The sequence below is a fragment of the Fukomys damarensis genome, unplaced genomic scaffold (assembly GCF_012274545.1).
Source record: "Fukomys damarensis isolate Sample0158 unplaced genomic scaffold, DMR_v1.0_HiC HiC_scaffold_7, whole genome shotgun sequence".
NCBI classification, from domain to species: domain Eukaryota; kingdom Metazoa; phylum Chordata; class Mammalia; order Rodentia; family Bathyergidae; genus Fukomys; species Fukomys damarensis.
In genome coordinates, this window is record NW_022900919.1 from 14,220,196 (window position 1) to 14,233,269 (window position 13,074).

Genomic DNA, 13,074 nt, shown 5'->3' on the forward strand with positions numbered 1-13,074 from the left:
CGGCCGGCTCACCCGCGGACGGCGTGCAGCAGGCGCAGCGAGGGGTAGGCGGTGCGCACGTTGACGTGGTGCTTCAGGATGAGCTCGTTGACCCAGTCCACGCGCTGCTTGCCGCCCCGGGCCATGAAAGCGGGGATCCACAGGATGCTGCCATTCAGGCCGTGCAGCCGCTGCAGCAGCTTCTCCCGCCACGTGGCGTTGACCAGGTCCTCGAAGGCGCGCTGGATGACCGAGGGGTTCATGGTCACCAGGTCTGTCTTGAGCCCCACGTCCCGGGCATACTCCTGCACCGGGGCCAGGTTGCACCTGGAGGAGACAAAGGTAGCGCAGTCCTGGTGAGAGGCGCTGAGCTGCCCTGTGAACTCCTGCTTCCTGCTCCTCACCAGATAAACCAGGGCACCGTCCCATATCCTGGGGTTCTCCTCGTTCCTCCTCTCCCTGCTGCTGAAATGCTCACTGAGCTCCTGCCACCCTAAGCTAGGCCCCGGAGACACAAAACGCCTCCCTTCTGGAGTGCAGGGTCTAGGCGAAGGGGAAGGGGCAGGAAGGCCAGCTATCAGCTCAAGACGACAGAGGACACTGTTGGCAGGTGTGACCCGGCCCTTCAGTGACAGAGCCGGCTCTGAAGCCACATTCCCAGGTCCAGATCAGCTCTGACACTCTCTCCCTGTGTGTTTCTGCTCAGTCTCTCTTTCCCAAGTGTTCCAGTTACAATGGCTGTGACCCATGGGGATCACAGGAACCAGAAACACTGAGCTCAGAGTGGGCTGGGCAGGGTCAGAGCTCCACAGACACTGCTGCTGACTAATTCTTATGGGAAGGAGCAGCAGGAGGTGACCATGGAGGGCCGTCTGGGGGGTGGATGAGTGGAAGTCCATTTGTGGCCAAGGCAGCTGCTCCCAGATTCCCCTTGGGTACTGGTTAAAAATGCAGATTCTCTGGGTCCCTCACCAGGTGGAGGTACAGCTGCAGTAGGACTCACAGGTCAAGAATTTGTATGTGTGTGTATATTTTAATAATTTATTTTTTTGTTTTACAAGCACTTCCTCTTCATGCCCAAAGCAGTTCAAGAACACCATGCCATGCCATGGAGTATTAAACACTAGAAATGTACATAAGGGCAGAGAGGCAAGAAACAGCCACCAGTGCTTGGAGGAAGGCAAGCAATTTGGTCTGACTAGGGCATGTCCCATGGGGGAGATGGGGCTACAGAAACACACTGGGTAAGATATCAAAGGGCCTGTGTGTCAGGGACTTGGTTCTGAGCGTGCAAGGGAGCTGCTGAAGGTTCTTGAACAGGACAGTAATGTGGGAAGTTTTCATTTTAGGTAACAGACAATAAGATGGAGCGGTAGGGGATTTACTGGAGGGAATGCAGTTAAATATTACAGCACAAACTAACCTGTTGCTGAGCCAGTGAGAGCACCTGAGGGGGCAGCCCCTATTATTTAAGTGGTGGGCTGGCTTAGAGGCACTCACCCACCTGCAAGGGTTTGGGCATGGGTTTGCACACCCAGGTTGCCTGCCCATACTGAGGGCTGCTGGGATGGGGTTGGGAGTAGGGGCCAGAGGAAAGAAGTCTGAGAAGTCAGAAGAAGTGTGTGCAGAGCAGAGACAGGAGACCCGCCACCACCAGGGTATGAAGTGTGGAAGACACCAGACATTCGCCTGTACCTTCACTTTTAATATCCATCCCACTGGCTCCTCACTCCTCACACAGAATCCAGTGACCCTGCTATACTGAAGGACTTGAGCCATTGTCTTGGCCAGCCCCAGAGAGACCTGGCCAAGTCTAAGAACAGAAGCAGCTTTGACTGTGGGCTGTGGGAGCTCTCCAGCCCCAGGGGATGCAAAAGTAACACTCTGGGTTTCTTCCCATGCTCTGAGTTTCAGGGAGCTCTGTGATCAGGTCGCTTCCCAAAGCCCTGGGACAAGTGGCTCTTTGCTTCAGGACAGTCCCTGTAGAAATGTGAGCTGGGGTGTGCCGCTCTCTTGGGACTGGGAGCTGCGTGGGATGAAACTTGAGGCTCCAGGTGCCGTACTTTGCTTGTTTCTGAGTCTGTGTGGGGCCAGGTATCAGGGCTGTGGGTAACTGGGTTCAATTGTCCCACATGATTGAAAATCAAGAGCTGATATTTTAGAGAAAATGAAGGTCAAATACAAGACTCAGGATTTTCTGTCGCCCCTCACTTCCCAGGCTTGGATTACAGGGTAATGAAGTCAGTAGTAGAGACTCACCTTCCAGGACTCTGGAAAGAGCTTTACAAACTTAGACCAATTGGCCACCATGGGAAATTTTCTTAGCAACTTTTTGCACTGGGCTCCGTCTTAGAGTCAGGAAACTTCTGGAAAGGGCCAAATTGTGAGCATTTCCAGCTTTGCAGGTAGGGTGTTCTATGTGTTGCTTTAGCAACAATGCTTTTCAACTCTACCAGTCACTCTATTTTGCATTGTGGCCAGAAATCAGCCACTGACAGTATGCAAATTAGCCAATGGCTATGTTCCAATAAAACTTTATTTACAAAAACAGGCTGAGGGCCATAGTCCGCCTGTCTCTGCTGTGCGTCCGTGACTCAATCACAGCCAGACATCAGTATCACCTGAGCTCCCTGGGTCACACAGGTCCACCCCCTCTCCCTGTGCCCCAGATGATTTACTTGGCTGAAAGTATAGTCAAAACACTGGGGATGAGGCTCCCCAAGAGAACAGAACCTAATGCAATCAGTGTGTTTTGTTTCAGAATGTTGGGGCATCTCGCCATGCTCAGGGCCACAGCACCTGTGTGGGTGGTTACCTTATGACAAAGCTATGCATGTCGATCTCCTGCCCACAGCCACTGTTCAGCAAGACCCCCGAGTTGCCCACGATGGCACAAGTCCGGAAATTCTTATTCTTCAGGGGTGAGGTTCTGGGCAGGAGTTCATAGAGGTTCTGGGATACGTTCATTGTGCTGTCTCGGTCAAAGATATAGTGAATTATGTCTCCAGGCTTCAGAGTCCCCTTGAGGACGGAAATATCCTTCTCAGCATCCAGGAACTTCAAAATTTGTTTCCTATGAAAACCAAATATGCATGATGAGAGATTGTTTCCAGATGCTCCTTGGCAACCCAGATTTTCCTGTCTTATCTCACCCTGATGGGAGGCAGCAGCCCTGCAAAGAGGCCAAGAGTTTAAATGCCCTGGGGAATGGATCCCATGCCTTATGGAGGGCCCAGAAGGAAGGGGACCTCACAGACAGGTGGCCTACTACCCTGAGTGCCTGGGTATAGGACTGGATGTCCCCTGTCCAGAAAACCATTTAGTCTTGGGCACCCCCCACCAACCTGTACCACAGGTCGGGGCCACCATCTGCTAGGGAGACTGAGAAGCAGAAGCAGCCAGCCAGGATGCCACATGTCCTCATTTGTTGTGGTTCATCTTCAGGGAGGGCTCTGGATGAGGGGCTACCAGAGAGGGTGAAGGGGAGCACGGTACTGAAGGGACAGCATCATGTCCAGACACTGAGGGGCTGGTCCATTCTGTGGGGCTGGTACCACCTCTTCCCCCAGTTGCCGGCCAGTGTGGGCTTTATGAATCTCAGAGCCTCCCTAGGTCCCTTAGAAAAATGCTCCATTGTTGTATTGTTTCTGAAGAAAGATGATCAAAGATAGCTTGCTGGGTTCCAGGGTAATTTAACTTTGATCACAGGGGCGAAGTTTTGGAATCATCCAGCAAAGTAGAGAGAAGCAATGAAGTCAGGTCAGGAAAGGGTTGGGTGTCCTCTCAGAATCACTAGGGGAGTTTTACCCAAAGCTCTAAGCCAGGTCCCGGGAGCCTGAGCATCTCAGCTGGGTTCTACTTAAAGGACAGCCTCAGTTATCCCAAAGATCTTCAGAAATGATTCAAGTCATGAAGACCAAGGAAGTGGGTCTCCAGATCAACCAGAATTATTTCACTTCCTGCAGTGAGTCCTGACCTAGAGCTCACAAGAGGACACTGGTCTTCCTGTCCACAGAGCCCAGCATCTGCATGCACTTTGTGTGTGGAAGAACCCATGAGTCGGCTGCCCCATTGTACACAAGGCACCCTGGTGCCCAGAAGGCTGCTGCGCTTGACATGCACTGCATGTCCCATTGCTGGGGAGCCTTGAGCTCAGGAGCTGCGCCTGCCACCTGGGACATCCTGAGTCAGAGGAGCTCCAGGTCAGGTGACTCTGTCATGTGCCTAGCTATGTGGAGGCTGTGTCACAGCTGTGGGGCAGAATGTGGCACTCTCTACCCTCTTGTCTTTCCACACGACTGAGGTGGATCTCTTGCTATGGTATGGGAGAAATCAATTTGTTCCTCTTGATGGAAAGCTGAGGTGTTATTTTATTTACTATGCTTTCCTAAAAACTATACAACTTGACACACTAAAATAGTTTAGAAATTACTAAAACCCTTACAATTACTTACCCTAAAGTATTTAAAAGCAATAAAAAAAAAGAGCCCCTAGAAAGCCCATAAATCCATATAGTACCTTTGTGAGGGAATTAATTCCTAATTATGAGAAATTACTATCAGTTATTAAACATCACTCCAAATCATTTGCCAACTCTTTTGTCATGAATAATTTTGGAGATTAATTGCCTGAATGGAGGGCCATTCTTTTCCCCTCTGGGTGAAGGCATATTGTTCTTGCCAAGGTGGTTGTGTGTTTGCAAGCTCCTTCTAGTGTTTTTCAAAAGCAAGGTGTGCGTGTGTGTACACTGCTTATTATTAGAGGAAGGGTGAGTGGGTGGCAGGTGGCCTTGTGTGGCAGGAGGACGTCACTCACAGGTGGGCACGTGGTGACCCCACCTGTCCAACCTCAGGAAGCTGCGAGTGTGACCTCTGGACACAGCGTCTTCACAGATGTAATTAAACTACAGATCTTGAGATGAGCTCATCCTGGATTCCATGGGTGGGCCCTAAATCCAGTAATGGTGTCCTTTGGAGAGACAGAAGAGGAAGGAGGTGGCGCAGAGCAGGAGAGGAGAAGGCATTGTGCCCCAGGAAGAGGCTAAGGGAGGAGTTCTCTCCCATAGCCCAGGAGGAGTGCTCAGAACCTTGGCCTCCACACCGTGAGTGAATAACCTGGGTTGTTTCACCACCAAGATGGAGCTTATTTGTTACAGTAGCCCAAGGGGAAAGTGGCAGTGGTCTCACCGACTCCACAGTGCCCCTATGAAAAGGGGCAGCTGTCAAGGTGGCACGATAATGGTGGGGTCCCGCCCAGTGGCCTTGGAAGAGGCTCTGAGTGAGGGTGGGGGGGACAGCTCCTGCAGATGGTTTCTTGGCCCCCTGATCCCTCTATCCGCGTACCCCCATACCAGAGCCTTCATGTCCCCAAACCAAGCCTCAAACTGGGGTTCAGGAGTCTTCCTGGAGGACTTGACTCCGGCCGTGTGGTTGCACTGTCATTGGTCCTTCTCTCTAACCCTATGCTGATGGCCTCCTCATCTGGTGTTGGTGGACCCAAACTTCACCCGATGTCCCCACGGCCCCTCCTCCTTTGAGTTCCTGCAGCACTGGGCACATAACCCGATTAGGCTCTGCGTGCAGGACACACCTTTACACACCCGGGAAACTCCTAAGTATCCTTCAAAGCCCAATCTTCTGGGCTAGCCTTCTCTGACTGCCCGTGTAGACCCCTTACAAAGTGAATGACTCTCTCCTTAGCATGACCTCCTTACTTCCACTTTGTGTATAAACGCAGTGCTACCTAATGTGTACAGCCTACCACCTTGTCCTGTCTTTATATTTGGGTTTCCCTGTTCTCACTCACGTTGGCACTCTGAGCCTGCAGCACAAGGCCTGGAAATGAATATACTAGGTGATACTGACTGATATTTCCAGGGGCAATCATGGCTATATCAGAGCTGAGCATCTAACATGGTTAAGTTGTTAATTCCTTCTCTACTTTCTCCCATTGCTGCTACCCCGGGATGGTGGCAGCCTAAAATCTGCTCTGTGACAGTCAGGACAAGGGTTCTCTCTTTGGGGTCCGCTGTCAACTCAGTTCCTGTGTCTCCCAGCTCTGGGTGCTCATTCACATGTATGGGGAGACAGTGTGCCAAGCCACAAGGACAGTGGGACAGGGCAGCACTCCATGGACGAACTGGAGGATGGTCACAGAATGCGGACACGAATGCCGAGCGAGCCCAAACACGGAATGACTCCTTATACCAGGGACAGAGAGGCCCCCTATGGCCTCTGCCTGTCACCAGGTGCTGTCTGCCCCTGGCCTCCAGCAGGAGTCCACCCCTCCCCTTCCCACGTGGCTGTGTCCACTGCCAGGCCGCTTGGCTGGCCTCAGGTCTTACTCCCAGTAGATCGCTTTCAGATGAAACCTGCCTCCATGGGAGGTAAACATTTTATTTCTATCCTGCTTCCATAGATGATGGAGAGTGGCAATTTGCCGGTTTGTGCTGAAGAAGGCCAGGTCTGCCTCTTGTCCTACAGGTAATTACCAGTACCTGATCCTCAGAGAGAGCGTCTGGTTGTGTCTCCATTTGGACGAGGCTGGCTGGATGTTGTGCTTAATGCTTTCATTACTTCTGTCAACAACAGCTGGCGATGAGGAGCCATTCATTACTACATCAGCTCTGGAAGGGGGAAAGAAAGACGAAGGTAGACGCGATCTGCTAGCATGCCAATGACAAGTCTAATAGTTTTGTTTTTGCTCTGGATTGAATGTAAACTTCAGCAGAGCAAAATTGCAGTTATTACCCGAGAAAGGAAGGAAGTCTATTTATCTTCTAGAATTGTACAAACTCTCTCCCTTAGGTATAACCAACATACATTCTTGGAGACAGGAAGGGTGATAAAACTATTTTTCTCTCCCTCCACCTTTAGTGTTTCCTCCCAGTGAAACCTGGCCGTTACTACCAGAATAATAATATTTTCCTTTTAAACGATTGATAAGAAACTCACAGGTAGCAGTTCTATTAGTGGCAAAGTATCCTATGATAGCTTGCAAACCTAATGATGAGAAAACAAAACCTCATCCCAGGACAGTGTCCTTGTAGCCTGTGGCTTCTGTATCCTGTCCTCTATTCCCATCAGTCTTGTTGACATAAGAAATCTCTACCTGTGACAGAATAATCCATGCTCTGTCTCTCTCTCTCCTACTAGACTGCAAGCAGGGGCATCTCCCTCCGTCATTCCTACATTCCCCAGTGGTCTAGCATAGCAGGTGCTCAATAAATAAGTGTTTGTTGAATGTGACTTTGAAATTGATCCTGAGGGAGCCTGGAGTGGATGAAGGATCTGGTTGGCTTTGTACCCCAGGGCGGATCACAACTCTGGGTATAAACCATCCATCCACCTGACTCCGGAACACCAGGCATTAGAGGATTCACTTGAATACAGAGGCTTGAAATCTATGCTAGTAGGTTTCTAAGAAACTAGGCTACAATTATATCTTTAAAAGCAGTGCAAGAGCCAGGCTGCCTTCTGTCAGATGCAGGCACACGTATGTGGGTCACATCCCAAGTTCCTTTTGTTTGTTCTGACAGCAGATTCTCCCGGTTAGAATGATAAGTGGATTTGTGATGCCAAGTTCCAGAGCTTCAAAGAGTTCAAATCAAGCATCTCTGTCCTTTGCATTTATCTTGCAACAGCCCAGATAAGAAAGATGAAATCCTGTTAGTGAGGTCTAAACCCAATGCTCTATTTTGGTTTTTTTCAGGTAGATAAGAAATTAATTAGGTAGGGGTATGCCCTGTGTTTCATGACTCTCCCATCTCTATTCCAGAAATATTCTCCACTTCTCTGCTGATATCACTTGTTTTGGATCCAAATATACTCCATATGACTGTACGGAGAAACAAAAGGGTTTTGAGTAAGGCAGATGGACTTCTCCTGACAGAAAGAAGGCTGAAAGAAGAAGAAACAGAAAACTTGGCCCTTTGGGATTGTTACTATTTTCATGAAAGGAAGCAGAAGGGGAAGTGGAAAGTCTTCCTAAGATGAGTGACTATGGCTGCATTGCTTCACCTCCATCCCAGGAAGGAACTGTGACCTCAGGACCAAGCCTCACTGCAGTGTGTATCAGTAGGGGCATGTGATAGAAATGCTTTAATCTTGTGATGAGGATTTGAATTTCTAACACGCTGGTTGGTGCTTACATTTGTAACCAGTGACGGGTGCTGGTGCCGCATGTCTTCAGGTAGATTCAGCCTGGGCAGATGGGATGGCCCAGACTCACTCTGGAAATAGCTGCAAGGCTGGGCTTTCTGGAAGCTTGTGGAGGGGCTCGGGCAGAAGCCTCTGGACATGGGTTCCAGAGTTCTCTCAGACACAGGTAGTAGAAGTAGGAAAAGGAATGAGATAAATGCTGGCATGGATAGGAGTTGAATTTTACCTTGGTCTCTACTTCCTAGGGTAGCCTTGGCTGAGGTCTTATACCACCAGCTATGATCTTACCGGACTTAACTTCGGCTCTGTTGCTGTTTGGCTGGAGGCCTTGGGAAAGTTACCTTGGTTTTCTGGCCTTGGCTTTCTTATTTGGAAGGTTTCCATATTCCCAGGGATCATTTCTGCTTACAGGATTTACATGCTCTGTGTTGCACAAAGAAAGCTGGACTACAGAGGTGAGATTCTCCTCTTTGGTGACTGCCCCAGATTCAGTACTCTTCTTGCATCTCTTAAATGATTCTTGAGGTGTGTTAAGTGTCATTGCCTCCCAAGTCCTGAACTTTACCCTCAGGAACACTGATGTCACAAATACATCCTTGGTGTCTGTGAAAATCATGAGCAGAGTGTCTTGACCATCTCAGATGCTAGGCTAGATAGACCCTGACATTCAGTAGTTCTAATTCTCCCCAGAAGCCATTACTTATTATTCTCATTGGAATAATAAGCCACTCAGCATGACTCAGATCTGCCTTAGCATTATTCAGCACTTGCTTTAGCATGACCCAGCACCTGCTGACTGGCTTCTCTTGCACTCCTCCGTAGGTGATGAGATGTCCATCACATGGAAACTGAGGCTGAAAGGGTGAAATTGCTTGCCTGAGGTGCCAACTAAGAAGCTCAGGAGCTGAAACCAGGACTGCCTGGCACCCAAGACTGGCCTCACTTCTCAGGGTCAATAAGATTGCACCCTGGAAATTGAGGGCTAGAGCTTGAGAGGCAGTGTCTTCTTTCTTCAAGAAACAGCATCTTTCCACGGTAGACCAGAGAGGAACTGAGGGTTGTATGGCCTTCTTCATTTCTGCCATTTTTGCATTTTAGCCACAAGATCAGCTTCATTCATAGGTCTGAGCAGGTAAGATGCCATTAAAGACCTAGAAGTGATGATGTCCAGGACACAGGGGCTAACTTCTCAAGTCAGTCCTGCAGGGCCAGGAACACACTTGACAGGTCTCATATGGACAAGAGACCTAAAAAATTATAGGAGGGCAAATGACAAAACGTCCTTTGAGTAATATGAGCCTCTCATTTCCAGCATGATCAAAGAAGACATTTAGGGTTAGGGTTGGCACCTGTCTTTACTACTCCTGAACTTGGGCTTGGGAGACAGAAGGTCAGAGGTATGGGACACTCATTGTTGATGGGGAATAGGGATTTGGAGGCATGGTGTGGCCACAGCCAGTGGCAAGCCTGGGTCTGCCAGCTTGCAAAGTATTTGGATGCTCCCTTGCATCAATCTGTCCCCCAGCCAGGGACTGTCCAGAAGGCTTCCAGTGTAGCAGTGTCGCGTTACAAAAGATGCACATCTAATGATCAGCGTTAGCAAGTTGACTCCCCATGTGTTTAAGAGGGCTCAGCAAAAATTTTGAGTACTTTATTTTCGTTTTAACCTCCCGGACCAGCCATTTACCACAGAGAAACTGGGTGAAAGTTCTGACTTCCTGCAGGGCCTCCACTGCTTAGCAAAAGTGCAAGTTCTAAGCAAGTTCATTGGTGGCCCAAGCTTTACCAAGTGGGTGGGATCTTTTCCAGAAAATAACTCCTACCCATCGGTGTTTTCCATCTCAGCAACTTCTAGACCTTGGACTATTTCATATGATCTTTCATGGACAGCTCCCTCAGAAAGTGATTAGGGAAATGCAAAACCAAAGTGAAACAAACAGATCTATTTACTAAGTAAGAAGGGCATCATCCAGCAAAGAGGAGAAGCAGATTAATAGCTGCCTTACAGCAAAAACAAATGAACACAAAATCTAATTTACAAACCTATTAGATTTGCTATGTAAGCTGTTCACAGCTGATCTGATTGTACCTCTGCCTCCAGAATTCCTGCAAGACAAAGGACATGCATTATTTATAAAGCCAGCTCTTCTCTGAAAAGCTATCTTCAATCACCAAGAGACCCCACAGCTCACCTGGAGGACTACAGAGGGAGCAGGAGCTCAGTCTGGACTCTCCAGAATGAGCAATGCTTTGGTCCCAGCCATAGCCCAAGCACTTTACAGGGAAGTGGGCCTCTAGGATTCTCCCCTGCCTCCCGCTTGAGCACTTTCAATTAGCACCAAGGGTCCCAGTTGTCACTCCCATTTGGGTCTGGAGATAAATCCCTCTGTGATTAATCTCTCCTGGTTAATACCGCATGATAGAATTACTCAGCATGGTGCAGCGGCTGCCCTAGCGTGACTCAGCATTTTCTCTAGTATGACTTAGTGACTATTCTAGAGCCACGCAGCATGACTCAGATCTGCCTTAGCATTATTCAGCACTTGCTTTAGCATGACTCAGCCCCTGCTGACTGGCTTCTCTTGCACTCCTCCGTAGGTGGTGAGATGTCCATCACATTATCTCCATCTTTGAGATACCAGAAGTTCAACAGAGGTAGCAAGGCTAACTCAACCATATCTCTAAGCAAATGTGATAACCATTTGCTTTTTAGTGTCAGGATAAATAATCTTACTGTTGTCATTTTGTAGGGGCCAGGGCAGAAGGCAGGTGGATAATAGGGTCCTATATTCCTTTCCCTGGAGCACATGCTTTTGGAGGAAAAGTGTTCTAAGGTCCTTTCCAAGCCCATCTTCTATTCAGTTCTGCCAGACTCCATTGTCTGGCCACAAAGTCCCATCGCGTTTTGTTATCACATCGGCTGGGGGATGAATGAAAATTTGCGGCTCTGGTACCCCACTTTGTGACCTGCATGTGTTTTAGAAAAGCTAGAAATGAGAGAATTATTTTCATTAATTAAAAAATTCTTGCCCACTGACTTATACAGTGTGTGGTGTGGGGAAGTACTCCGTACTTTATTCATTTTAAAAAATTTTATTTAGTCTTTCAGTCAAGGTGTTGGTGCACTCCAAAGAAACGAATAAAATCACCGGAGAAGCTACGCATCTGAAGGAACCCCCTCATTAAATGAGAATTCCTCGGGGAAAGGCTTATGTACACAGTAGTTTTAAGTATGGATTTTTAATCTGCTCTCCTCAGTATCAGTGTTCTTACATATGTAACTGTGGCTAGGCGTGTTTATATATACATGTCTAGTCCTGATGTACTGAAATGTTTTCTCAACATTTTGTCAATAGACAGTTTTCTCCCACGTCATGGGCAGATGACTGGACCATAGGTAAGACGTCAGGACTAACCCAGTATCTCACCTCAGGTGTCCCTTTAAGTCTCAAACGTTATCTGTGCAAGTCTAGTTCTTTGTGACAGAGTATCAGAGTTCTCATTTTAACTTAATGCCTATACTTATTTATTTATTTTGTTTTCATCATTTCCCTTAGGAGGCAGAGATCTTGCTCCGCCCACTTGGAATCTGAGTCCATTCCACCAGCTTCAGTCCTGTAAGTAACTATTGCCCCCTGCACCCCAAGGGATTAACTAGCAGGGTGCGCTGCTCCCCACATGTCACTGTCCTTTCACACCCCTACCCTGACCCAGCCCTTAAAATCAGCCTCCCTGTGGGAAGGGAAGGCCTGTGGGGCCAGATATTAAGTCAAGCATAGTAATTAAAAGTGCAGTAATAACTCAAGACTGATGAAAGAGGAACGAGACAAAAAGACTTTCTGGAGACCCTGCATGTAAGAACTGATGCACGATTTAAAAAAATCACTATCAAAGAGAAATATCATAAATGAATTGGAGTGGCTGGTTAACAATCTCGTGGTGTGATGGGAGGAATCAGTTGAATATCCTACCCTAGATAGCAAAGTAAATTTCAAATGGATTCAGCCAGGGTCTCCCAGACTTTAGTTACACTCAAATCCCTATCACTAGTTTCCCACATCTATCACCCAAAACCATTTAAATTTTAAAATGGACTCACATTTAAACATTTGTCCTTATTCTAAACAATACTACCTGGAAAATACAGTTTTGATGTTATAGTTACACAGATATTTAAAAACTCATCAAACCACTAATACAACAATGTTTATCAGTGAAATTCCTAAAAATGTCTTACATTATCATTACACCACCCTCTGGGAGAGACTGGATTAAACAGGTAAACCTTTAATGGCTGCAAACCATGAGAAACTGGTTTTAAAAAAGGAAGAGAATGTTTATCAAACCTTTGATAAGGACTACAGAGCATATTTGGGGGCTTTTTCTAAATTCAGAAGGATAAGAAGAAGAAATTATAGAGAACATAGACAGCTTCAACTTCATAAAGATCGAAAACTCTGCTTATTCAAAAAGCTAACCTTAAAAAATCATGTCAGTGCATTTCATCAAATCCATGAGGGCTCCAGGTGAGGATAGCACATCGTCTGATTTAATTTTAAAAAATCATTCATTCAACAAAAATTTATTGCTAATATATTTGGGGGCTCTGTCAAAGCTGACATATGTGATTCCTGCCCCAGTGGAGTACAGTTTAACAGATAATACAGAGATTCATTCCTTTTCTTTTTGAGTCTTTTCATCTCCTACCCACTTCATTAAGGTATAATTGTCAGGTAGAAATTATTATTATTATTATTTTTGGTTTTCTGAGACAGGGTCTCACTATGTAGTTGAGACTGCCCTGGAATTGATTATGTAGCCCAGGCTGGTCTTGAACTCATAGCGCTCCTCCTGCCTCAGCCTCCCTAGTGCTGGGACTACAGGCGTGCACCACCATGCCTGGCTTTTTTTTTTTTTTTTTTTTTTGGTAGAAATT

The 13,074-nt window shown here is 47.5% G+C and overlaps 1 protein-coding gene across 1 annotated transcript in view; it reads right to left on the bottom strand.

The window, feature by feature from the left end:
• St8sia2 (ST8 alpha-N-acetyl-neuraminide alpha-2,8-sialyltransferase 2) overlaps window positions 1–10,954 on the bottom strand; it is a 31,807-nt gene extending 20,853 nt beyond the window's left edge. The window contains exons 1-5 of the mRNA XM_033761079.1: window positions 10,873–10,954; window positions 10,182–10,244; window positions 6,476–6,604; window positions 2,795–3,052; window positions 13–306 (exon numbers count right to left, since the gene is read on the bottom strand). Of these exons, the coding sequence (XP_033616970.1) occupies window positions 13–306; window positions 2,795–3,052; window positions 6,476–6,591 (668 nt within the window). The 5' untranslated portion in view covers window positions 6,592–6,604; window positions 10,182–10,244; window positions 10,873–10,954. The remainder of the gene's footprint in view (window positions 1–12; window positions 307–2,794; window positions 3,053–6,475; window positions 6,605–10,181; window positions 10,245–10,872) is intronic.
• Between the last annotated feature and the right edge of the window lie 2,120 nt (window positions 10,955–13,074).